This window comes from Heloderma suspectum, chromosome 3 (assembly GCF_057233095.1).
Source record: "Heloderma suspectum isolate Gila_16-S chromosome 3, 16-S_ref, whole genome shotgun sequence".
Taxonomy (NCBI): Eukaryota; Metazoa; Chordata; class Lepidosauria; order Squamata; family Helodermatidae; genus Heloderma; species Heloderma suspectum.
In genome coordinates this window covers 20,635,714-20,663,371 of record NC_139460.1, presented here as the reverse complement: position 1 = coordinate 20,663,371, position 27,658 = coordinate 20,635,714, and the positions used below count along the sequence as shown (strand labels likewise).

Genomic DNA, 27,658 nt, shown 5'->3' with positions numbered 1-27,658 from the left:
GGATCGGGTCCTTTAGAGTTCTGGCTGGTTCTGACTGAAACCCAGGATGGGTTCACAGCCCCACCGAAATCAGAGCCACCAGCCTCCACTAGCCTGTGAGACAACTTAGCAGGGTGGAGAAAGCAGGGGGTGTCTGTGTTGGGTGTGTGAGTTTACAGTGGTGATCCTGAAAGAGAAAGAATTAGTGCCTGGATCTTGTGGGCTGGGAGTATGACGTGAGAGGGAAGGAAGAGAGTGTTTGGGGTGTGTTTGTGTGTGGTGTGATCCTAAATGAGAGAGAGAGAGAGAGAGAGAGAGAGAGAGAGAGAATGAACTGGGTTCAAAGGAGTGAATTTGTGTTTTGGGGCTCAGATCCAAGTTCTGCCATGTATTCAGGTTCTTGAACAAGTTGCTGGTCTTTCAGCCTCACGAGTTTCGCTTTCAGAGGAATGGGTGTTTTGTGATGGGCTGTGCCCACCATGTCTGCCATTTTGTGATGATACCCATGATCTTTGATCAAAATTCCAAATGCGCCCACCAGTTCCAAAAGGTTGGAAACCCCTGACTTCAAGCCTTGTTCCCTCACGTTTCCTAAGTAATTTGAATGCCTTGGCTTGAACAGGATTGATTTCTTTATGTACACAAACTGAATGCAAGATAGCGAATGAATGGAAGACAGCGAGCTGCTGTTGTGTAGGCATAGAGCTCTCCGTTGTCTGACCAACCCAAACACTATCATGTGCTTTGGGTTCTAAATGTAGACACGAATGCTTAATTGTAAAACTGATATATCTGAAGAAACTTCCCTCCCTCATGTAATCCTGTGTGTTGGGCCATGGAGAGATTATAAACCAAGCCAACAGGAACTTGTACTTGAGGTCCTGCCAAGATCCTTCCGAAGGTGTTCTGGTTTAATGGCCTATGTAAACAGTAGGCTTCTACATTTGTTAAATAAACTAGGGATCTTCATCTGTTTCTTCTTTATTACGTTTTGATCCCACCCTTCCTCCAAGGATGGCATACATGGTTCTACCTATTTTTACCTCACAACAACCCTCTGAGTGAGGTTACGCTCAGGGAGAGTGATCCAAGCTCACCCAGTGGCAGAGTGTGTGGCATGAGTGCGGGTTTGAATCTGGGTCTTGCCTCTCCTAGCCCTACACTCTAGCCACTACAACACACTGCCTTCACACTTATATCACGATGGCTTGGAGTTGTCCTTAATTCCCAATAATAAAGATCTTCACTGGCTTCAATTGTGTTTTAAAACTGGATGTTTTGATGCATATTTCATCAAATAAACAGTTATTGCTGGTCTCTGCAGTGACAGATAAATCTGTTCAAAATCTGTTTGCAATAGCATTGTCCAATTTCCTCCAGGCACATAATTTTAAACCTGTTGTCCTTCTCTGTAAGCAAAGTTATGGCAACCGTCCATGAGCAATTAACTGGTTTAGCAAGTGAGTCTGGTTTACTTGTTGAACCAGTTGGGGCACTTGGTAATTAATATATGTAGTCAAGTGTTGGCAACCTTTCCTTTTAGGGTGGGATCTGGTCCCTTATAGTGCAGCCTCCTTGGACTCCCCCCCCCCCCCCAAACTGGAGATTCTGTTTGGCTTCTCTCTTTTTTGATGGGCCCATTTCTAACCACCTTTCTTCACTTTCCTGTTCAGCCACCAACTGCTGATAAAAGTGTTTAGCAGCAGCCATTTTACAGTCTGCTCTTCCCCATGCATGGCTCCCCCCCATTTATTTTCTATCAGTTTGTATTGAAGAGGAGAACCATAGAGCTGAGTTTTGTGGCGTGTTTTGTGAAACCCCCACCCTGCAAATTGCACCTCCCGTGAAAGGCCCCAAAATGTGGCCCTTTCAAAATGAGGGCAGAAGTCTTGGTTTTGGTCTGATGTGGCCTAGTTAAGGCAGCCATGTTTGTTTAGCTATTTGACATCATCAGCAAGCCCATTCAGAGTTAGGAGAGTGCTTCTTGCCTTTACTCTGACTTGGCTTTATGCTAATGCCGAATACGATTGGTTACATCACAATGCTGATGTGATCCCTCTGAAAATGTTGAAAGGTGCTATAGCTGTGGATTGGGCAAAGAAGCAGCAGTGAACAGCTGCTGAACAATGTACAACCCCCCCAAAAAAAGGGGGAGGGGAAGTGGATAGAAATATTTGTTAGTGTAGAAATGTGGTGCATCCCTAGGAAATAAGGAACAGCACAAAAGAAAAACAAAACAGCACCACTGATTGAGCCCACTGATTGAAATCCAACAGGTGAAGCTACATGATGCAGACATCTTGCCTTGGTCTCACCTCTCTTCCCAGAGACACTCACCCTTCTCCTCAAATCTGTTTCCAATTGAGATCTAACTGCTTCCCTTACTCCTACAGCCAAAATCAAATTCAGTGCCTGAATCATTTCTTCTGAAATGTACTAAGTTTTTCATTATGGTTAAAATTTACTTGTATAATGGGTAAAGTGAATCAGTTCAGTTTGGCAACTGTAATTTGGGATGAAATTGTAGAGATATAATTTCTATTGATTTTGCATGGAGAAATGCTTCTTTCTTTCTTTCACAGAACAATTGAGTGACTCTTTCTTGCACTTTTGCAAAGTGGAAAGACTCTGACAATTTACTAGGGAAACAAATCTGTTTGCTGGGGGGAGAACTTATTGCCTATCAAAGAGATGAGAATACCTTGTTAGGGCAGATGACTGAAATTTATTTATTTATTTATTTATTTAAATTTATTAATCGCCCATCTGGCCGGTCACCCAGCCACTCTGGGCGATGCACAACAATAAAAACAGTTTATACAATAAAATTCAACATTAAAAACATCACATTTCTAAAATTACCCTAGCCCACCCCAAATGCCTGCCTGAACAACCATGTTTTTAATGCATGGCGGAAGCTCATTAAAGAGGGGGCATGGCGGAGTTCCCTAGGGAGGGAGTTCCACAGAGTGGGGGACACCACTGAGAAGGCCCTCTCCCTTGTCCTCACCAGCCTAGCTGTCTTAGCTGATGGGACAGAGAGAAGGCCATCCGAGGCTGATCTTGTTGAGTGGCCTATCTGGTATTGCTGGAAGTGCTCCTTGAGATAGGCTGGGCCGGAACAGTGTAGGGTTTTAAAGGTCAAAACCAACACCTTGAATTTGGCCTGGAAAACAACTGTTAGCCAGTGCAGCTCCTTCAGCACTGGAGTGATGTGATCTCGCCAGCAGCTGCCTTTAATCAGGCGAACTGCCGCGTTCTGTACCAGCTGCAGCTTCTGAACCATCTTCAAGGGTAACCCCACGTAGAGCGCATTACAGTAGTCTAAACAAGAGGAGACCAGAGCATGTACTACCAATGGGAGCAGGTGGTTGGGAAGGTAAGGGCACAGCCACCGTATCAGATGGAGTTGGAACAGCTGACACCTGAGCCTCCATGGACAGCTGGGAGTCTAAAATGACCCCCAAGCTGCGGACCTGGTCTTTCAAGGGTAACCGTACCCCATTCAACACCAGGTCAGCATCCTCCAACCTCCTCTTGTCTCCCACCAAAAGTACCTTGGTCTTGTCAGGGGTCAGCTTCAGCTTGTTCCTCCCCATCCAGCCACTCACTGTCTCCAGACATTTGGACAGGGATTCTACGGCTAACCTTGGTGAAGATTTGAACGAGTGGCAGAGCTGTGTGTCATCCGCATACTGATGGCACCGCACCCCAAACCTCCTGATGATAGCCCCCAGCGGCTTCACATAGATGTTAAATAGCATCGGGGAGAGGATGGAACCCTGTGGCACCCCACAAGTGAGCGGCCACGGGTCCGAAACCTCCTCTCCCAGTGCTACCCTCTGGTATCTGCCGGAGAGGAAGGACCGGAACCACCGTAATATGGTGTCTCCAATGCCCAACCTCTCCAGGCGGTCCAGGAGGATACTGTGGTCAACGGTATCAAAAGCCGCTGAGAGTTCGAGGAGAACAAGGAAGGAGCAGTCACCCCTATCCAGAGCCCTCCTCATATCATCCACCAAGGCGACAAAGGCCATTTCTGTCCCATGCCCAGGCCTGAAGCCCAACTGAAATGGGTCTAGATAATCGGCTTCTTCCAAGTGTGCCTTCAACTGCATCACCACCACCCGCTCAATCACCTTGCCCAAAGAAGGCAGATTCGAGACTGGGCGAAAGTTGTTCAGAACTTGGGGATCCAAGGAGGGCTTCTTTAAGAGCGGTCTTATCACTGCCTCCTTGAGGGCTGATGGCATCACTCCCTCCTCAAGGGAGGTGTTCACCACTGCCTTGATCCCCTCACCCAGCCTCTCTCTGCAGAAGGAGTATAAATAAAAATAAAGTACACCTTTATAAATTGGAAATAAAGTACACCTGGGGAAAATGTTCCCACATCTCATAGGTGATAGATATTTGGACGAATGAGAAAGTTAAGTTTAGTTTCCAGCTCTACAGGAGGAAAGGTTCACGACTAACCAAAGTGATTAGAAGCATATTTCTGTTACATACAAAGTAGTGTGGCAAAATAATTAGTTCAGTGATGGGGAGTGATATGTGTGTGTCGGTTTATGAATGAGCAAAGCTGCCTTCTGAGTTGCACCACTGGGCCATCTAACAAGTACTATCTCCTCTGAATGGTGGTGGCTTTCCAGAATCCTGGGCAGAACACTTCCCTAACCCTGCCACCTGAGATCATGGTGTGTGTGTGTGTGTGTGTAAGAGAGAGAGAGAGAGAGAGAGAGAGAGAGAGAGAACTAGAGATGCTAGGATTTGAACCTGGGACTTTCTGCATACAAAACATGTGCTTCACTGTTAAGCTATGTTCCCTGTTTAGGGGCCATAGAAGGGCTAGGAAATTTCTCTACTCAGAAAGATACTACCAGCATAGATGGTGCTTGTCAATGGCCTGACTCTGGATAAGGCATCTTCACAGGTACTCAAATATTCCCAGGAAGGCTTGCAGATCAGTATTGACCAAATGCCGCAGCTATCACCTTGGCCAGCCTTTCTCTGCCTTGCTTTTCCTATTGGATTGTGACCGCTACCGTTGCTGAGAAACGTCTGCTGGGAGAGATGCCATTACCAGCTTTCTAGCCAGGGACTGCTTGGTTGGGTTTCTAAAGTATTGCACCAGTATGCAAACTTGTCATGTGCGTCTCTCTCTCTCTCTCTCTTCCTTTGTAATATATATGATGGATTTTATCCAGCGGAAGACGTTGATGAATTCAAAAGTAGAATGGACTTGTGGAAAGCTACAAAGAATCAGCACTGGAGGGAACCAGCCGAGGAGCTGGCAGCTGATTTCGATGAAAGCTGGGAAGTTTGGAAATCATTGAATAGACTGCGCACGGGTGGAACAAGATCTAGAGACACTCTGAATAAATGGGGCTATCCGGTGATCTCTGTCCTATGCGACTGTGGCGACTTGCAGACAACAACACATATGTATACTTGCCCTTTGTGCCCTGACCAATGTACACATGAGGACCTTATGACAGCGCAACAGAACGCAATTAATGTTTCTAGTTTTGGGGCACGATTTGTCTAATTTCTGTATATTTTAACTTCTACATTTTATATTTTAAATGTTATGTGTTATAGTATGTTTTTTAATTGTGATGCTTCTGACACGAATAAATAAATAAATCCCGTGGTTCACTTCTGTGAATGGAAATAATTCTTCTGTTCATGGAAGAGGCCTTGAGCTAGTGGAGGACTCCATCAACAGAAGAGCAGCCCGCTCCACAACTTTCCATGTGGTTGTGGATCGTTGTCAACCCTCTGGAGCAGATTGTCAGGGGGTGCGGGTAGGAGTGGGGGTATCGGTGAAAATCGCCTGCCCTCCTCTTCCATTAGTAATCCACTGGATTAAAAGCCCTTCTGTGAATGGAAGGGCACAATTGGATTCAACCATCTATCACACACCAGCCCCTTTCTTCCCCTCCAAACCCTGTCCAAATTGATACAAATGGAAGGAGAAAAGGCGTGATGATAAAACTATTCTAAGATTTAAAATGTGAGTTCAGGGTGGGTAACCTGTGGCCCACATGTGGCCTGCTGATGGTGCCCTGTATCCCAGATGCCGCCCAATTCTCCCCCTGCCCTGCCACTGCAGTTGTGCTAGTGGAGAGGGCATATGGGGACGAATCCTTGCACACCCTGTTTCCTAGCACAATCGGGGAAAATGCTGGGAACCAGGGTGGGTGAGAAGAGGCATCCAGCTTGTTCTGTTTCCCAGCAGAACCAGGTGCCCTGTTGAGAGCGTGATTTACCTTGCGCCCCCCCCCCCCCCGCTAGTTCTAAGCCACTGTTTTTCAAACTTCCTCTCCCTAGGCATTTTTCCCCCAGTGGATTAGTGTCCTCAGTCACTGCAGGCAGTCTTGCAAAATATACTGGGGTATGCTCTAAGTTGTGTTCTTGGTTTTATGTAGAGTGGCCTGTTAAGGGATGGCCTCTAATTTAGATGAGTTTAAACTGGGATTGGACAAATTCATGGAGGATAAGGCTATTGATGGCTACTAGTCCTGATGGCTGTATGATGCCTCCAGTACCAGAGGCAGTGAGCCTATGTACACCAGTTGCTGGGGAACATGGGCGGGAGGGTGCTGTTGCACTCATGTCCTGCTTGTGGGTTTCTGGTAGGCAGTTGGTTGGCCACTGTGTGAACAGAATGCTGGCCTAGATGGAAACTTGGTCTGATCCAACACAGCTCTTCTTATGTTGTTAACAATCTTCCTCAACCTGACACTCTCCAATATGGTTGGCCATGCTGGCAGAGGACAATAGAAAGTGGATAGGCAGACATTTTTCTCCCTCTCTTGTAATATTAGAACCTAGGGTCATCCCATGAAGCTGATTAGTGGGAGATTCGGGACAGATAAAAGGAAGTACTTCTTCACACAGTGCATAGTTAAACTATGGAATTCACTTCCACAAGATGTAGTGATGGCCACCAATTTGGATGGCTTTCAAAGAGGATTGGACAGATTCATGGCAGATAGGGCTATCAGTGGCTACCTGTCCTGACGGCTATATGCCACCTCCAGTATGCCTGTGTATACCAGTTGCTGGAGAACATAGGCTGTTGCACTCATGTCTTGCTTGTGGGTTTTCTGTGGGCAGCTGGTTGGCCACTGTGTGAGCAGAATGCTGGACTAGATGGACCCTTTGTCTGATCTAACACGAATATTCTTATGTTTGTACATAAGCTCTGCCATCGTCCCACATTTACTGATTGCTTCCTGGAGCATGCCAAGCCTTCTCTGCCGCCTGAAACTCCAGGAGGGTTTTGGAAAAGGTGTTAGTTGGGGACACTTCACCTGCCTTTTATTGATCTCATCCAAGGATAAGCTTCCAAGGAACCTAAGGCTTCCTAGGAACAACACTGTTTGAAAATAACTGTTCTGAGCAAATAAGATGAGAGGATTTGGTGCCTGCAGCAGAGAAAACCCGACCCAGAGACAAATTGAAACCAAGAGCTTGTTGTGGCTTTATGATGCCAAATGGATAAAAACCAGGTTTAGAGGCTGACGTTTCTTGTGTGCTGGATGCCGAGTCAGACAGGAGGTGCAAAGCTGTCTCCAATCTGTGGGCCAAGAGATGGCAGGAGTCGTGACTGAAACGGGAATAGGTTTGAATTATTGCTGTGTGGGAGTTGTTTGCTGAAAGAGAACCAGCAATTGTTGAAGACATCACAGATGTACTGGATCAATGTTGCTTGGCCTTGCTTCTCTCAAAGTTCTTGGAGCAGAAATGCCCTCGGTGCATTGTGCTGTCCGCTTTCGGATTTACAGGTGTAGGCCTGATCACAACAACAGAAACACCAGTTCTCTTGGTAGCTTTGGTGGGGTCTCTTGTGGTGATCCCAGTGAGTTCTGAAATGCCATGGTCTGTCAAATCTCACAGATCGTGTCCTTCCTTCACAGAGCTGGAGGCATCCCTTCCCTCATGATTTATTTATTTATTTATTACATTTATATCCTGCCTTTTTTCCTCCTAAGGAGCCCAAGGTGGCATACACAAGCCTTCTCCTCTCCATTTTATCCTCATAACAACAACTCTGTGAGGTAGGTTGTGCTGAGAGTCTGTGACTGGCCCAAAGTCACCCAGTGAGCCTCCATGGCTGAGTGGAGACTAGAACCTGGATCTCCTGCCTCCCAGTCCAACACTCTCGCTACTACACCACACTGATAACTCTGTGGGGTCAGTTAGTCTGACTCAGTATAGTGTCAATATGGCACACAGTCAGAAATTGTATTGTACGGGGGTGCAGAACATAAATATAGGTAGCTGAATACGTTATTGATATAACTGTGTTACTGTTTAGCGAGCAATAGGGTAGAAGAGTAGGACCTGCAACAAAATGTTGTGCTGTGGAAAGTGTCTGTTCAGGGTCACAGCAACTCCATTCCATTCCCTCTCTCCTGCTTAAGTTTTTTCCCTCTAAAGATTGTACTTTTGCAAAGCTTGAGTTTCTCCAAACCTGCTAATACCATTCTTTTGTGCATAGATGATGGTGTTTTGGCTATATAAGCAATGGCACACATGTTGGAACTTTGGAAATAGAAGGAGTGATACTGTCTGCATGCTATTATCTCCACAAGTTCTGGAATATCCATGATGGGGATTGCCCTCCCGTAGTGACATCCCTGGGTTCAAGGTCACCCAGTGAACTTTGTAGCTTAGAGGGGATTTGAACCAGGCTCCTGCTGTTCTGAATCAACTGCTCTATCTGCTACGCTGCACTACCTCTTACTTAATTTGTTAGTTGTGTAAATAAGTAGACAGTAAGCGGATAACAAAATTTTAGCTGCGTGGCTGATGGTCACAAATATAGCTGCCAAATATGGTTACCAAAGGTGACCAGAACCTTAATTTTGGTGATCAGCATGGAAAGCCTCTAGCATACTCTGGCCAAGGGGTAACAAAGCTTCCAGCAGTGTAGGGGCTCCTCAAAATGGCTCCAGGAGCAGAATGTGTTTTGTGCTAGGATGCATACCCTCTGACTCCCTGTTTCCTAGTCTCTTTTCTTGAGTAAATTTTGTCCATGTATTTATTTACACTTATTAAACGCCTCATAAAATCAGTTTTTCTAGGTGTTGTACAACTTTAAAAGATCATAAAATGTTAAAACAAAATAAAAATAATAAACATGCTGACACAGCATAAAACACAATCCCAGATAGAAGTGGTAAAACCACATTGCAAGGATTAAAATAATAAAATGCAAAAATACACAAAGACTTAGAAATACTTTAAAAGACTTTAAAAGCCTGAGAGAACAGGGAAGTCAATATTTCTATCTTATCTCTTTGCTGGGGCTGTGTGTGTGTGCTTTTGGCAATGCCCGATTACCAAAAGCTTTGTCTGTGGATGGATAGTTGCCATTCTTTGGGTTTTGCGTGTCGGCCTCCCGCCCACCCTGCAGATGGCCATGGTCATTGCTTGGATGTGGCGGGGGTGGGTGGGTGGTGTTGAGGAAGCTACATGACCTCAGTTAAGAGACCAGCAGCAGCAGGGCTTTGTTGCTCCTTTGTAATGTCATGAAGTGGATCCATGCATAATGTGTGCAGTGGGCTGAAGCGTAGCCAAAATTTGGGGACCGCTGTGCATAGCCCCAAGAGAGGGTGAATGATTTACCTTGACCAAATATTCATAGAATCATAGAATAGTAGGGTTGGAAGGGGCCTATAAGACCATCGAGTCCAACCCCCTGCTCAGTGCAGGAATCTAAGTCAAAGCATCCCTGACAGATGGCTGTCCAGCCTTGTCTTGAATGCCTCCAGTGTGGGAGAGCCCACCACCTCCCTAGGTGTTTGGCTCCATTGTCGTATTGCTCTAACAGTCAGGACGTTTTTCCTGATGTTCAGCCGGAATCTGGCTTCCTGTCACTTGAGCCCATTATTCTGTGTCCTGCACTCTGGGATGATTGAGAAGAGATCCTGGCCTTCCTCTCTGTGACAACCTTTCAAGTCCTTGAAGAGCACTATCATATCTCCCCTCAGTCTTCTCTTCTCAAGGCTAAACATGCCCAGTTCTTTCAGTCTCTCTTCATAGGGTTTTGTTTCCAGTCCCCTGATCATCTCTGTTGCCCTCCTCTGAACCCTCTCCAGCTTGTCTGCATCCTTCTTAAAGTGTGGTGCCCAGTACTGGACACAGTACTCCAGATGAGGCCTAACCAATGCTGAGTAGAGGGGAACGAGAGGCAGTGGAGGTTGGTGACTCTGATTTCAGTGGGGCTGTGCATCCATTCTGGGTTTAAGTCAGAACCAGCCAGAACGCTAAAGGAGATACCCAAGGTGCTGAATCCTATTCCCAAAATGGGTTCAGCACCTTGGATAGATCCTTCAGTGTTCTGGCTGGTTTTGACTGAAACCCAGAATGGCACAGCCCCACCGAAATCAGAACCACCACCCTCCACTGATGAGAGGTATGTGCTCCATTGAGTCATTCATTTTGCAATGTGGGGGTATTTCGTCTTGCCTGAATATATACAGTCTGTGCAGCCTTGAGGTTGATGGAGTGTTGGTCTCTAAACTTGGCTCAAATCACTGCTCGCTGTGGACTTGACAGGCACTCGGACGCTTCTCAGACTTGCAGGCTAGTGCAGCTTCTCCAACCACATCCAGCATACCTTTTAGAATTCTGGATCTTGACTATGGCAGGAAGGAGAGCACTTTGTTCCGCTGTATTTTTTATGTGCCTTTCTTGTCTAGCGTTATGTTGCCAGATCAAAGGAGCTAACAAAGCTTACCAAGCAGCTCTAAGTTAATTAGGGCTTATTAGGGCATGACAAATTCTCTTGGTATTTAAGTCTGTAGTCTGCAGCCTTAGATAAGTATCATTTCAAAGAGAAGCTTGGCTTTAGGCACTGTTGTCTGAGCTTCAGGGAGTCAAGTTGACCTGATGGAAGCTTCCAGAACTCCAGCAGTCCTTTTGTGTGATGGAATAGCCCAAGGTGCAATAGCTTAATGAACTCTGTTCACTTGTAGGGATACAACTGACATATAAAACCTTCAACAACTTAGGACCAGGTTACCTGAAAGATTGTCCCCCCCCCCCCGCCCCTCACGTAGACCTGTTAGACCACAACAATCTTCAGGGGAGGCCTTGCTGCCCATGGCACATCTGGCAGCAACACAGTAATGGGCCTTCTCTGTGGTAGCACCCTCCCTCTGGAATGACCTCCCCTCTGCGATATGTCAGGCACTGACTATCGTGCTTTCGACGCTTATTAAAAACTTACTTGTTTATCCTGGCTTTTCCCAGCCAGTCTAAATAAATCCAATGCATCTGAGCAGCTTCAGCTGCTGCAGTCCCAAACAGCCGCAGAGTGTCAGTAGGTTGTGTATGCTGGCTGGGGATAATGGGAGTTGTTGTCCAACATGTCAGGAGGGTGCTGGACTGGGGAAGGCTGGAATAGAGTCTGACTCCAGATTCTTGTGGGTCTTGGACAAGCATGTGTCCATGGCACCAGTGGTCCTCACCAAACATGGCTTCCTTCCTTACGCCCCTCCCCAACCCACCCCCCTCCATGCAGTGGTGACTCCTTACCTTCTTCTTGGTGCTGGTGGGGCCCAAATGAGCGCAAGTCGCACTCTACAGCTCTTGGGTGCTTTTTTCTGGGACTCCTCCTCTTCTCAACTGTTTCCATCCCAGCTAGTCCTTTGTGACTAAACTAGTGTGCCAGTCTGCCTTTTTTTCATCCCAACCCATTTGCCTTTTGTGTTGTGACTTTTTAACACCCCCCCCCCCTTTAGGTTGTAAGCATGAGGGCAGGGACTGTCTTATTGTCGATCTTTGCAAGCCCCTCTGGAAGCCTCTTTTGGTTGATGAGCACAGTAAAAATGCTTCAAATAATTAAACAAATACTCATGTGCTTCTTTCAGCATTGCTGAGGCTGAAAGGAGTCCGAGAGAGTTGCACTTCTCTCTCTCCCCCGCTCCCTCCTCATTGCGAAATAAGAGATTGCCCCAGAGGCACCTTGGAGGAAATTTCCATACTGGAGGGAACAGAGAGGAATTCCCTCATACTGTTTGTTTGCTCCTGTCCAACACTTCTCCCATCAGCAACTGGGAGAGATGCTTGGCTTGTGGGTTTCCGCAACAGGGTGACCACATATTATTGCCCAAATTACTGTTGCGTTACCAAAAAAGAGGATGTAGGTTTGCCTAAAATGTACATGTGCTAATTTTCTCCTCAGTCTGCTGTCTGGGTGCTAACCGTTGATGGGCAACTTCAAGGCCCCTGCTGCTCTCCTTTCTTAGGGTTTTTTTTTTGTCTTTAGACCAGATGTTGACTGGTCAGCCCTTTAAATAATAGAGGATGTCTTCAAACAGGTTCTCTGGCAGCCCTTCAAATAGAGGGCTGTCCTCTGTAAAGTAGGACATATGGCCACTTTACTGTTCCTGACCATGTTTATGCCTGATGCCAGTCTTTGGATGAATGGATGCCCCTGAGGACTGGCCCAAGACATTTTGCTGCCTGAAGCAAAGGACAAGATGGCTCCCCCCCCCCATTTCATGTTTAAAAGCCAACTGGAGTGGCAGTTGAATCTTGCTTCAACACTGGCGATGGAATAGCGTCTTCCACCACATCCAAAGGCAGCAGGCTAACTTAGGGGGCACAGGGCAGACCACGTAACACACCATTCTCTCCTTCAACACCTTGCTGCTGCCTCCTAGCATCTGCCACCTGAGTTGACTGCCTCACTTTGCCTAATGGAAGGGCCGGCCCTGATGTATCTGTTCTCCAGCCGTGGAGGATGTTCCTGGTCCTAAGTTGTTGAGGATTCTGTATGTCAGTTGTATCCCTACAAGTGATCAGCGACCATTAAGCTATTGCGCCTTGGGCTATTCATCACAAAAAAGGACTGCTGGAGTTCTGGAAGCTTCCATCAACTTGTTCCTTGCATTATGTAACAGCAGGCCCAGTCTTCCAGAGGAGTACAGCTACAGCAGCCAACCAGTACAAGTCTTGTCTCAGGATTGGGGCCTGAAAAGCCGGTAAACTCAAGGTTCTATCAGGCTCCGCCCCCAAGCCGCTAGGTTCTGCCCTAGCTCCGCCCCTTGACCTGAGTGGCCCAGTGTTTTTGCAGTCAAAGGCTGGTAACCATAGGAGCAGCACTGGCTACCAGGTTTCCATCTTAGAAAGGCTGGAAACCCGTTGATTCTCATCACGCCCAAGTGCCATCCAATTAGTATGTGGCCTTCAGAGGTACCGATGAGGAAATTCTTAACCCTATTTGAATCTGTATGTAATTAAGGGTACGTAGATGGCAGTAACACATAACCTTCAAGTATTGTGTGTGTGGTGTTAAGGAGGTGACTTCTATATAAAATATATTAATTTAATCTGTCGTCAACCCTAATCGCTTGGGGAATGGGTTGGATAGAAACTGGAACCAGCTGCTAGCCCTGTGAGCTGCACGGGGGACATAATAAGGGATGGAGGCCTGGTTCATCCCTTATTATGGGATTATTATTATGGGATTATTATTATCCCTTATTCATCCCTTATTAGACTTTGCCAACTTGGTGCCTTCCATAGGTATTGGACGACAGCATTATTATTTTTTACTCTCCTTATCTGTTCGGGTGTCTACCCCCTACGTGTGCGAGATATAGGGTTGGTGAGAGCACTGTTTAAGTCTTTAGCTTGGGAAGGCTTTCCTTTTCCTCTTGTTGCCCTATATTATGATTTTATTTCTTTTTATGTGTGCGATTATTTAAATTTTTGCTGTCTGATATGGTTTGGGCAGATTGTACATCTGCTGTATCTTTTGTTGTATTAAAATGCTGCCCACTGCTTTGGGGGCTGTTGGGCCACAAAGCAGTATATAAATAGACCATATTAAAATTAGCCATGTTTTTTCTCCTCCCCTTCCCCTCTGCATCATCTGAAGATGATCGTAGGATTCGGGCAGGCTTATGTGGCTGCACACTCTTTCAGGTTCCTGACTCCCCAAACTGTTTATTTTGATTTATTTATGTACAATATTTGTATACTGCTCCACACCCAAAGATTTCAGAGTGGTGAACAGCAGATAGGATAAATGAATAAAAACTGTATTAAAATAATTTCCATTTTTTAAAAAACAACAACAGCAACTCAGAGTTCTGATAAACCGAGTTCTGATGAAACCACGGCATAAGAAGGGGGCCACCACCCTGAAGGCTGTTCTCCTGGTGGTATCCAATTGGGCCATAGATCCATGTAGAACCACCAGGAATTTAGGGTGTTGTAGGTAATCATCACCACTGAAGAGGTAGGTGGGATGGCCATTGGCTGGCTGGGAATGCTGGGAGGGGCAGTCCAACAAATCTGGAGGGCACTAGGATGGGGAAGACTGACCTAAACCAAATGGCTGAGGCAAATGGTACACCCCACCCCACCCCCCCGCCCCGCCGACCAACTAATCTGGGAGACTGTATGACAGAATGCTCCCTCGTACAAAAATTTCCCTGCACATGGAGAACCTGGAAAAGGTTTGTGCCTCAACTTGTTGCTCAGCACCTACATTTCTGTATGAAGGGAAATCTGCTGCATGACCAGGTATTCAACCATATGATCTCCCTGTACTCTGAAGTTGTAAATCCTAGAAACGGTAGGGGTTTCCTGCTTCATCTGCAGTATGTGTGAATTAGGCCAAAGCACTCTGGCTTTGGAAACCAAAGGACGTCTGGAATACTAACGTCAAGCAAGCAAGCAAAAAAGCATGCTTAAGAAACAAGTATTTTAGAGCAAGTTGCTAGGCTTAGACCCCTTGCTGGCTGGGGAATGCTGGGAGTTGTAGGCCTTTTCTCTGTCTAAACATGCATAGGATTGCGCCTTTAGATACAATACTGTGTCTAAGCCCCTCAACTTCCTCTTGGACCCAAGAGATTTTATGATGGTCCTCTGTAATAGTAATGTTCTGGCAGGATAAATGGGCCCAATAATCTTGAAACATCTTGGGTGCTTTTTATTCAATAATGGTAAAAGGCAATTTAATTTGTTTTTAATAGACCTGGAAGTAATGAAGCCTTTAATAGAAGATGATAATTCAGACAGTGATGATTATGAAAACGAATTGCTGCCCGCTGAGAAGAAATATCAACTTGATAATGAAGAGGGCATTACGTATGTACTGTATTACCACTTAAAAAACAACAAACATTTAAAAATAATTCTTTACTTCCTTTGACTCTTCTCTGTGGCTGCAAAGATCTGTCGCCTGGGGCATTTATGCTCCAGCTGTTTTGCATGGTACCAATTCACAGGTGCTATTCTATACTCTCTCCTCCCCCCCCGCCCTGCCCCACAGGTTTATACAAACGCTAACTCATCTCCTCAAAGGAAACATTGGAACTGGACTTCTAGGACTTCCACTTGCAATAAAAAATGCAGGCCTTGTGGTAAGTGTTAGTCAGGCCCTGGTTGGGGGAGAGGGAGCAAACCTCTAGGTTTCCCCCATTGATGGTTGTGTGTTAGTACCCTACAAGTGGGAGTTGCAACAAAATGTTGCAGTATGGAGGCTTCCTGTTCATGGTTAAACCCAGCGATGCCCTTTACCAGGATACTCCATCCCCCCCCCCCATGATGCCGTTTTAGCTACATTAGGAGTGGCACTTGGAGAGCTGAGGAGAGAGCCCCAGTTCCTTAATCTGATCTGCAGCCTAGCTGGCATCTGAGATCCCACATCGCACAACTTCGCAAATGTATCTTTGCAACTATAAGGATTAGGAACTTGCACACATGCATGCTCCCCGCCCTATTTCTTTTTTAAATAAGAGCTTTAATTCTCACCTTTTGTGCCTAATACCAGTTCTGGATTCCTAGAGAACAGTAATGTAAATACTGCCTTAAACTAAGGGGGTGGTTCCTGTTGAATTTTCAAGCACAGTGCAGGACAGGAACCTACATCTTGTAAGGTTCCTGTTATGAACGGTGTTTTCATTCCCTCTTCCATACAGCTCGGGCCCATCAGTCTTGTATTCATTGGAATCGTGTCAATTCACTGCATGCACATTTTGGTACAATGCAGCCAGTATCTATCTCAAAGGTAAGTGTGGAACTAAATCGTTTTGTCGGGGACTTCAATGGAGCCTTGTCATCGACTTGCCTGAAAACTTTTCTAACAGCTAGTATTTCTCTGTTGGCTGTGGAGGAGGGAAGCCCCCTCCTCTGCAGCCAGCACGAAACATTGGGATTTTTTTTTTTTTATTGTGTGCTTTCTCTGAAGTGGACTGGTGGAGAAAAGATGGTGTGATCTATCCCCTCTCTGCCAGCTGGCTGCATTTCCATGATGGCTGTGGAGGAGGAGACTATTTCCTCTGCAGTTAGCACAGCAGCCATGCAGACTGGCAGAGGAGGAATGGCGTGATCACTTGCTCACCTGCATGGAATACCTGGTTGCCAGGTGAGTTGTTAAATATAGGGGCTGCTTCAGTGCAGTAAATATCTGCCTTCCTTCCACTCCCTAATGCACGTTGCATAGTTTATTTCTAGGCTTTGGGTTTTTCTCTGAGCCCTTTCCGATCTCGGAAGGAGACGTTAGCGTGTGACGGCTGCTTTTATCCAGTACTAGCAAATGGACCCAGGCTGGGAAAAGCCCCTAGTTTGATACAACAAAGTGTTACACACCTGTTGGAGCTGGAGACATTGTACCTGCCCCATCTGAGTGAAGCCACACCTGCTGGAACCCCTAGGCATGGACTGTGCCATAGAGTTACCTGTGTATTGTATTTATACTACTTTTCAGCCAATTTCAGTTTTGTTTACTAATTGCTATTAATTTTATAGTGCTTTTTGTATGGTTAAGATTTGCTCACTGTGGGGCTGAATTGTCATGCCAAGTTTGCAATCAATTGCATAGTAGTGAAGCAGTAAATCTGTAAAAGTTTTGAATGGCCGCCATTTTGTTTCAAGATGGCAGACAAAATTGTCACTGTCCCTAAAACCATCCCAGATAGAAGTAGAACAAATTTTAAAAGTTTCATAATAATGGGATGTATGGAGATATGTGTGTGTGTGTATCTATCTATCTATCTATCTATCTATCTATCTATCTATCTATCTATCTATCTATCTATTAGATAGATAGGTAGACAGACAGATAAGATAAGAAGAAGATAGAATAGACTATGGCCCCATTTCATTTAGCTGCTGAATCTGAAATACGTGTAAGCTAACTTCACTTTCTGGGATTCTTAAACAAAGCAAAACCCTTTCTGCAAACTTGCATCTTGTTCGCTAATCCTAGTTGGGGGAAATAATTACTATTTTTTCCCCCTCTCCTTCCTTGTTAGATTGAAAAAGACTTCCTTAGGGTATAGCGACACAGTTAGCCATGCGATGGAAGTGGGTCCCTTTGACTCATTACAGAAACGAGCATCTTGGGGAAGGTAAGCTTATTTCTGCATTGCTTGGATTGCCTACAGCACAGAGGATTATTAAGTGGGTGATTCAGTTGCTGGTTTAAAAATAAGGGATGCAAGCAAACTCCCTGCTTTCCCCAGCTCTGCAACCACAGAAAATACTGTGAGATCACCATGACCAAGATAGCCTAGGCCTGTAAAAATTAGTCAAAGGCAAATTTACTTGACTTAATGAACTCTGTCTGTGAACTCAGTTCAGCATCCCGCAGAGGTGATGTGACCGTTCCGAAACAGTGCCATTGTAGCATGCTTAGTCTGTCCCATTTACCAAATGGTGCAACTCTGGAATGGGAAGGCAGCAGGGAGAAGAGGAAGAGACACAGCCTTTGAGACTTGTTACCTGCTGTGCATTGGGGGTTCAAGAAAGGCGGAAACCATTGCCAGCAAAAGCAGGTATATCCCCGTCTAAAAGGGTTCACAACTTAAATGCGAATAGCTTTGGGGGAAGGAGGGTGAACCAAAAAAGCTAACAGCTATTGTGAAGTGAAAACCTGCAAAATAACGAAAGCTAATATTTTGGCCACCTAATGCGAAGAGAAAAGTCACTGGAAAAGACCCTGATGCTGGGAAAGATTGAAGGCAAAAGGAGAAGGGGACGGCAGAGGATGAGATGGCTAGATAGCATCACCGATGCAACGAATATGGACTTGAGCACACTCCGGGAGAGAGCGCAGGACAGGAAGGCCTGACGTGCTATGGTCCATGGGGTCACGAAGAGTTGGACAGGACTGAGTGACTGAACAACAATGCATGGCACTTAGATACAGCATGTTGGAATGAGCTTGGCAGTTCTCCAGCAAATCCTGTCCATTTGCTTTATTGCTTCTTGCCAGGTTCCACACATGATATTAATCATGTACGGTAGGTTGGAAAGGATATGGTTTGGGGCGCTTTCTGTCACATTTCTCTGTCCTCTCCCTCTGTAGTCAACACACTCCAGGAAACAAGGCTTTGAGCTACACTTCTTTATTCGTTAACAACTAGCTTCTTTACAAATTCTAAGAAACTCTCACACTACAATGAAACAGCTAATCCACACATCTACGAATAATCAATAGAAGAGGCGAAGTAAAGGTTAAAATAGTTGCCAGCACTCTGGGCAAGAACTTCATGGCCAGACTTGCTTTGCAGGGGTGCCCCTCCCTTAGGGTGGCTCCCTCCTACATTGGCTTTCACAAGTGGCCAACCTGGCGGAGTGTCTGAGCCCTGCCTCTAACTTTTCCCGCTTTGCTCTGCGACGGACCCTAGCATCCCTGTATCGCCCCTGCAGTGGGCGTTGAACTCTTAGGTTAGAAGTGCCAAGATAGTGATACATCAGACTCAAAGGTTTACTTACAAGGAATACTTTATTGGGTAACTTACAGCACACAGGCGTACCCAGTGGTTGGATCAGACAACTTCTCTGAACCCAGAGCCATGGGGTACAATGGGTCATACACTCTACATGTCAGCAATGAGGCAGCACGACACTAGCAAGCACCCCTAGTGTTCATTCCCAGCATAGGCTAGAAGTGTTTGGTTCTCAAGCACAGCCACCTGTAAACAAATTTTGCTTCCCAGGCAGAGTGCTTGATAAGGCTTTCTACTCATTAGTAAGGAATGCACTGAGAAGGCTGTTTTGACTCATCTGCACATGCTCAGAGGCTTACTAGCATGGGAATTGCACCAATAACGAACTTAAGCAAGCATTATGGATCTCTAGGCCCCTCTAAAACTATAAATGACTTGGCTATGCTCCTGGGGCCAATACAGTCCCTCAAGTCACAGCTCTCGCTGTCCTCCTCCTCTGAGACCTGGCTTCTCAAGGTAGAGGAACGTGTGTGTGTGTGTGTGTGTTCAGGCTGAGCCATCTGTGTGTCAAGATCTTGGGAAGAAAGGTTTACCGTATCTGAGCTCGCTAGGGAGGGTGCCGGCAGTTCCCATTCTGAATCTGAATTTGAGCTGCCAGACATCTCCACATGCTCAGATTCATTCCTTACACTTCCTTCACCTAGTGCATCTACGCAGGAAACAGTGAGATGAGAATTGTATCGCTTCTACAACAAAGGGTTGCGTTATTTAAACATGAGCTGAAGCAAGCCTGTTGTGATGGACCGTGGAAACCCAAGGAAAGTGGCAAATTGCAAGATTCCAATTGTTAGTACTTTTTAAATCGCATTAGAACAGGCCACATTAGCTGACCCTGTTATGGATGGTTGCTTGTCGAATTCATTAGCTCAGCTAACCAGTTGATGCACCATTTGTATACTTCTGGCACGGACTCAGAATGCATTCATCATACATTCTGTACATCCAAGGTGCTTGGAACGATGCAGAACTGTGTGGAACAGTGCAAGGCCAGAGCCTTGTATCAAAGGTTCACCCTGATGTACAAGGCGGTGGTGCTGAACCTCTGTCAGCCCAAGGGACAAGTCCAGTTTTGGAGACATTCTTGGGGGCCACACACCAGTGGTGGATGGGACTGAAGGAAAAATGGGGCAGGGCCAAAATACCATCATATTTTAACTTTAAGCCTTAGGAGGGGAGGCATTTCAACCTTTTAGAATTTGGAAAAAAAACTGCAAAAGCCAAACAACTGGTGGTTGGGGGAAAGGGTTGAGTCCAGGGGAAGGGGGCATGGCCGATGGGGAAACCCCAGAGGGCCAGATTGGAACCCTAAGTGGGCCTAAGGTTCTTCAACACCCCTAGTGAAAGGATATTGCTAATCCTGCAGGGATGAAAACTCTTGAGCCCAAGGGTAGTTTACGGGACGCCTGTGTGTAAAGATTTGCCTAGTGTAGTCTTCCGCAACCTAGTGCCCTCTTCATGTTTTTGGAGTTCAACTCCCATCAGCCCCAGCCAGCATAGTCGGTGGTCAGGAACTCTGGGAGTCATAGTCCAAAACATCTGGAGGACACCAGGAGGGAGTGGCTGGCCGCAGAACCCATGTGTGCCACTTTGCGTATCCTGCCTAGTTGGGTTTTTGTGTTAGTGTGTGTTTGCTGTTCTTCTGCATCACTTAGTATATTTGTATCCTGATCTTTCTTGAGATCAGGGGTGGGGGACCTGTGGCCCTTCCATCATCCCTGACCATTGGCCATGCTGGCTGTGGCTGATGGGAGTTGGAGTCCGACAACATGGGGAGCACCGGCGGTTCCCCATTCCTGCTTTACAAGTTCAGTGTCAGGGTGGAAACTAAGCCCATAGAACCCCAGAGCAGTTCTGATTCTGAGGAGGAACAGCAATCCGTGGGAGAGGAGTTCGCTCATCTCTCACAGGCACAGCAGCTGGCAGAGATTCCTCCTGCAAGCATTCCTGAGATAGATAGTGACCCTGGCAGTGAGAGAGCGTGGGAGGGGGGCTTGCTGGATGCTCGACACAGACGCAGGGAGCGACGAGCGATGGATTGCGCGGAAAGGAGGTGTAGCGCCCATTTGGCACGCAAGCAACGGTCGCGTCCTGTGGACCCAAGGGAAAGAGGGAGGAACTCTCCCTAGCCCATAAGTTCAGGTTCTGCAAGTGATTCTCCTTCAAACGGGGACCAACTGCCTAACCCAGAGCATAGGCTACTCTGCTGTTCATTGCGTAGTCGCTGGTGAATAGCATCTGAAAGAGTCATTAAGTTGTAAAAGGATTAAAGCCTTGAAAAGAATCCTTTTGTCTGTGTCTTGAGTTGGCTATTGGAGTAGACTGAGAGAGGCCGCTAGGGCGCTCCTGGCATTCAGAGTCGCTTATGTAGAGCTCCCAGTGGTCTCTGATCCAGGCACTGAGATCTACGCCAGCCTAGCATGAACACTGCTGCAGAACTAGGTACTCGCCGTGCTTCTGCTGATTCATTTGCAGCTCAACTGCTGTTCAGTATTGCTTAGCGATATGCAATCTTTCTCTGCGCATAACATCCTCTGAGGATGTACCTGTCAAATGACTCCCATGCATTTGTGAATCTGCATGGAGATTGCACTGGGCACTTCAGTCCCTCTGGGTCAGTGCAGCAATACGTTCAGGAAAGATCAGCCTCCACCCAACTGGATTTAGTGATTGGGTTCGGATAACACACTAACCCACACTCAGCAGTTGAGTGTGGGTTGTTGTGGAATCGTGGGTTGTTTGTTGAACTGTGGGTTAGCGTATTGTCTGAATCCAGGACATTTTCCACAGGGTGGCTTGTTAACCATGCAGTGTGGCTTATTTTTCTCGAACACATGGTTTGAGAACACATGGCTTGTTGTTGGGTTGTTTAGGGTGGCTAACAAGCCACACTGCATGGTTAACAAGCCACCCTGCAGAAAATGTCCTGAGTTCAGACAACACACTAACCCACGGCTCAACAAACAACCCATAGTTCAACAACAATCGACACTCAACTGCTGAGTGTGGGTTAGCATGTTGTGTGAACAGCCACAGTGTCTCTTTTAGGGGAAACAAGCCTCTCCTCTCTGTTCTGGCACTGTCAGACTGATCTCTTTCCATTTTCCTCCTCTTGAGTGTCTTTGACGTGGTTCGGATGACACAGTGTGGCTCATTGTGGCTGAGCCATGGGCCCCATGGGTACCAATTTGCATATCCAACCCCTGCTCAGGGGGTTCTCGTGTTGTGCAAAACTGGCGAGCGCGGGTTGTTGTTGTTGTTCAGTCGTTCAGTCGTGTCCGACTCTTCGTGACCCCATGGACCATAGCACGCCAGGCCTTCCTGTCCTGCACTCTCTCCCGGAGTGTGCTCAAGTTCATATTCATTGCATCCGTGATGCTATCTAGCCATCTCATCCTCTGCCGTCCCCTTCTCCTTTTGCCTTCAGTCTTTCCCAGCATCAGGGTCTTTTCCAGGGAGTTTTCTCTTCGCATTAGGTGGCCAAAATACTGGAGCTTCAGCTTCATTATCTGTCCTTCCAATGAGCACTCAGGGTTGATTTCCTTTAGGATGGACTGATTTGACCTCCTTGCAGTCCAGGGGACTCGTAAGAGTCTTCTCCAGCACCACAGTTCGAAAGCATCAATTCTTCGGCGCTCAGCCTTCCTTATAGTCCAGCTCTCACAGCCATACGTTACTACTGGGAAAACCATAGCTTTGATTAGACGGACCTTTGTCGGCAAGGTGATGTCTCTGCTTCTTACTATGCTGTCTAGGTTGGCCATAGCTTTCCTCCCAAGGAGCAAGCGTCTTTTAATTTCATGGCTACAGTCACCGTCTGTGGTGATCTTGGAGCCCAAGAAAGTAAAATCTGTCACTGCTTCCATTTCTTCCCCTTCTATATGCCAGGAAGTGATGGGGCCAGATGCCATGATCTTAGTTTTTTTAATGTTGAGTTTCAAACCAGCTTTTGCACTCTCCTCTTTCACCCTCAACAAGAGGCTCTTTAGATCCTCTTCGCTTTCTGCCATTAGGGTGGTATCGTCTGCATATCGGAGGTTGTTGATAATTCTCCCAGCAATCTTAATTCCGACCTCTGATTCATCCAACCCGGCATTTCTGATGATGTACTCTGCATATAAGTTAAATAAGCAGGGTGACAATATGCAGCCTTGTCGTACTCCTTTCCCAATTTGGAACCAATCGGTTGTTCCATGTCTGGTTCTTACTGTTGCTTCTTGACCCTCGTACAGGTTTCTCAGGAGACAGGTAAGGTGGTCTGGTACTCCCATCACTTTAAGAATTTGCCACAGTTTGTTGTGATCCACACAATCAAAGGCTTTAGCGTAGTCAATGAAGCAGAAATAGACGTTTTTCTGGAATTCTCTTGCTTTCTCCATGATGCAGCGAATGTTGGCGATTTGATCTCTAGTTCCTCTGCCTCCTCGAAACCCAGCTTGTACTTCCGGTAGTTCTCGGTTCGCATACTGCTGAAGCCTAGCTTGTAGGATTTTGAGCATCACCTTGCTGGCATGTGAAATGAGCGCAATGGTGCGGTAGTTTGAACACTCTTTGGCGTTGCCCTTCTTTGGAATTGGAATGTAAACTGACCTTTTCCAGTCTTGTGGCCACTGTTGAGTGTTCCAGATTTGTTGGCATATTGAATGCAGCACTTTAACAGCATCATCTTTTAGGATTTTAAATAGCTCGGCTGGAATACTGTCATCTCCGCTAGCTTTGTTGTTACTAATGCTTCCTAAGGCCCACTTGACTTCACTCTCGAGGATGTCCGGCTCAAGTTCAGTGACCACACTATCATGGCTATCAGGGACATTCAGATCTTTCCTGTATAGTTCTTCTGTGTATTCTTGCCACCTCTTCTTAATCTCATCTGCTTCTGTTAGGTCCCTGCCTTCTTTGTCCTTTATCATGCCCGTCTTTGCACAAAACGTTCCCTTGAGATCTCCAATTTTCTTGAAGAGATCTCTAGTCTTTCCCATTCTGTTGTTTTCCTCGATTTCTTTGCATTGTTCATTTAAGAAGGCCTTCTTGTCTCTCCTTGCTATTCTCTGGAACTCTGCATTCAGTTGGGTCTATCTTCCCCTTTCTCCCTTGCTTTTCGCTTCCCTTCTTTCGTGAGCTACTTGTAAAGCCTCATCAGACAGCCACTTGGCTTTCTTGCATTTCTTTTTCTTTGGGATGGATTTCGTTGCTGCCTCCTGAACAATGTTACGGACCTCCGTCCATAGTTCCTCAGGCAGTCTGTCTATCAGGTCTAATCCCTGAAATCTATTCCTCACCTCCACTGTATATTCATCAGGGATATGATTTAGGTCATACCTGAATGGTTTAGTGGTTTTCCCGACGTTCTTCAATTTAAGCCGAAATTTTGCAAGAAGCAGCTCATGATCTGAGCCACAGTCAGCTCCAGGTCTTGTTTTTACTGACTGTATGGAGCTTCTCCATCTTTGGCTGCAAAGGACATAATCAATCTGATTTCGATATTGACCATCTGGTGACGTCCATGTGTAGAGTCGCCTCTTGTGCTGTTGGAAAAGAGTGTTTGCAATGATCAGCATGTTCTCTTGGCAAAGAAAACCCCATGGAACGTATCACAAGGCTAAAAGAGCGCGGGTTATGCGAGGGTTAACCAACCCATGGTCTGTTCTGGGGTTATGTGAGGGTTGTTTAACTCTCTCATTACCCACGCTCGCTAGGTTCGCATGACAAAACAACTCCCGAGTGGGGATCAGATATGTAAAATGATGCCTGCATGCGCTGCAGCCTCACTATGGGTTAAATAACCCATGAGGGGCTGTCGTCTCATGTCCCAGGCCCTTTGTAGGCATGACCGTAAAGCTTTAAAAAGACAATCTCACACTTTCTTTTGATTTTATGTGCATCTCCTCTAGAAGGTGCTCTAGAAATAAGATAGCGAATTGTTGTCTTGCAGAAATTGCTTCATTTGAATGACTTCTTCAGTGCATTTGGTGCATCCTCAAGATCATTGCCTCTCTGCAGACCAGACACTGACTTACTTAAGTAGATTTGCTCTCTCTTTTATTGTGTCCTTGCAGGAATATTGTCGACTTCTTCCTCGTGGTCACGCAGTTGGGCTTTTGTAGTGTTTATATTGTGTTCTTAGCTGAAAATGTGAAACAGGTAAGTACAAACTGTTCAGAAATGAGAATTCTGGTGTGCAATGTTCCTTACCCCTTTTGACACTGTTCTTCTTATGAAAAGCCTCTATCTTCATAAGACTGGAGTGTTGAAATGTGGATAGGGAGACATTTTTCTCACTCTCTTGTAATACTAGGACCCATAGGAGTCATCCCATGAAACTGACTGGTGGGAAATTCAAGACAGATAAAAGGAAGGACTTCTTCACACAGCGGATAGTTAAACTATGGAATTTGCTGAGATGTAGAGATGGCCACCAGTTTGGATGGCTTTAAAGGGGGGTTAGACAAATTCCTGGAGAAGAAGGCTATCAATGGCTACCTGTCCTGATAGTTATGTGCTGCCTCCAGTACCAGAGGCAGTATGCCTATGTACAGCAGTTGCTGGGGAACATGGATGGGAGGGAGCTGTTGACCTCATGTTCTCCTTACGGGCTTCCCACAGTCAGCTGGTTGGCCACTGTGTGAACAGAATGCTGGAGGAGATGGAACCTTGGTATGATCTTACAGGGCTGTTCGTATGTTATATTCTTAATCTGCTTTAAATGCCCTTGAAAACTGTTCGCTTCTGCTCCCCCAGAAAGCAGTAGCTCATCTTTTATGAGCACATTACACCAATGCATTGACTAGCTTCCAGATTTCTTAAACACACAATTCAAGGTGGTGGCTTTAAAAAGCCATAAGTAGTTTGGGCTAGGGATGTGAGAGAAATCTGCCACGGATTCAAATCCGTGAATCGGCCCCACTTACCTCCGTTCCAGGAGGATTCCGCATGGAATGGTTCCAGCTGCTTGCTCCTGGACCCGTCCCGTTCGCCTCCGCACTGATCACTATTTTTTTTTTTAAGTGGCGATCAGCAGGATGTGCCCATAGACTTATACGCAAACTAGAGAGGTGAATCTTACATATAAGTCTATGTGTCCATAGACTTATACGCAAGATTCATGGCTCTATTTTGCATGTAAGTCTATGGGCACATCCTGCCGATCGCCATTTTTTTAAAAAAAATAGCAATCAGCGTGGAGGAAAACGGGACAGGTCCAGCAGGTAAGTGGCCCTCAAGCCGGGTGGCTCCGCAGTATCCTCGCAAAGTGGAGCCGCCCCGGAGGATTCCTGGCAGGGGGAGGAACAGATCGCCTCCCCCCCCAGGCAGATTCCCCACCGGAACGGACAGTGGGGAATCCATATACCCCTAGTTTGGGCTTAACTTATGATAGTTTCAGCCTTAAAGAGCTAGAAAAGATCAGAGATGCGTACTGTTACAGTCCTTAGTGGTTCTTCCTGTCAACAATCAAACTGTTTTCAACTTCCAATGCAAAGTATATAAGCTTTTCCCCACAGATATGGAGTGATAGAGCAGTGCAACTCTGTCCTTAGAGAATTGTCGGCAATGATGGCTTTCAATTTTTAGCTGAAACTCAATCCATGTAGCTATTCTTTTTCTAGCATTATCTTGCTTCCATTAGTCCCATTATGATTTTGGAGGTCTTCCAAAGGCACCCCTTAAAAAAAAAGTTTAAGAAGACATAACAAACCTCATCCAAGTCAGGGAACATAATGAAGAGTTACATATACAGCAGGCACGGGCAACGTGCAGCCCTCTGCCTAATTTCAAAAGTGCTCTGCATGTGATTGATTCAGATCTTGGGCAAGAGAAATCTGACCTTTCCTTGGAAACCCACCGGGTGAGAGGGAAGAAGTGGAGGGTGGGAAGGGGGAGAGAGAGAGAGAGTTAGAGAGAAAGAGAGAGAGAAAGAGAGAGAGGAGGCGGCAGAAAGAGGAAGAGCCAATCTAGCTCTGCCCAATGCTGGCTTTAGGCCCCGACAGATTTCCCATGTGGGAATGTGGCTCTCAACAGAAAAAAAGGTTGCCCACCCCGATATGCAGGATCCCCCTTATAAAACCCAGTTATTTGTTATTTACACCACAGATTAATATGAAACCTTTCATGCTATCTCTTCCAATGTCCATCCTTTCAAAGTCTCCTGTTAACATTTTAACCCAAAGGATTGAGGTCAAAGCAGTACCTGCTTCAGGCTCTTCCTTCGTCAGTATCAAACGGATAAAAAAAAGGTGGTATCAAACGGATAAAAAAAAGGTGGTACTTTCTGCTATAAAGGCCCAGCACAAATGGTTTGTTTTGTTAACCGTTTATTTTAAATTGGGGGAGTGGAAACTCAACCTTAAAAAGGGAAACAGCAACTCCAGCCAATAACAATTTGGTCATGCTGGCTGGGAATGATGGGAGTTGCAATCTAAAACATCTGGAGGACACCAGGTGAAGGAAGGCTGTAATAGAAGATTTGCTTTTTTATGGAATTTGGATGCTGACTTAAATATTAATTTTAACCTGTAGGGGGAGCCAAAGGGACAGCTGTTGGTATTGTTTCCTCTGTAATTTCTATTCCTTAAAGGGAAAACCGTTTTTTGACGTGCACGCATGTCAACCACAGTCAATTATCCATGCTTACAAATTATAAATCACCGTTCAACATCTCTTACATCTACACTCTCCACCTCTGTTTTCAAAACCGTGCATGCCTTCCTCCTCTGCCCTGTGCTTTGTGTGCTGGAAGAGATGTTTAATAGTGCCTCCTGCAGTAGCTTTAGCTTGGTCCCAAAGAAGTCCTTGGTGAACCTATAATGTAAGAAGAAAGTCACTCTCTTCCTTCCGGATTCTCTAATGTACAGGAAGGCAGAGGCTATGGCAGGGATCCCCAACCTCTCTGGGCTGGTGGGTGCATCTGGAATTTTGAGATA

The 27,658-nt window shown here is 46.1% G+C and overlaps 1 protein-coding gene across 1 annotated transcript in view; it reads left to right on the top strand.

Moving 5' to 3' along the window:
* SLC36A4 (solute carrier family 36 member 4) overlaps positions 1-27,658 on the top strand; it is a 162,494-nt gene that overhangs the window by 4,566 nt on the left and 130,270 nt on the right. The window contains exons 2-6 of the mRNA XM_084841611.1: positions 14,982-15,096; positions 15,281-15,371; positions 15,930-16,018; positions 17,265-17,360; positions 24,797-24,881. Coding sequence (XP_084697737.1) covers positions 14,982-15,096; positions 15,281-15,371; positions 15,930-16,018; positions 17,265-17,360; positions 24,797-24,881 — 476 coding nt within the window. The remainder of the gene's footprint in view (positions 1-14,981; positions 15,097-15,280; positions 15,372-15,929; positions 16,019-17,264; positions 17,361-24,796; positions 24,882-27,658) is intronic.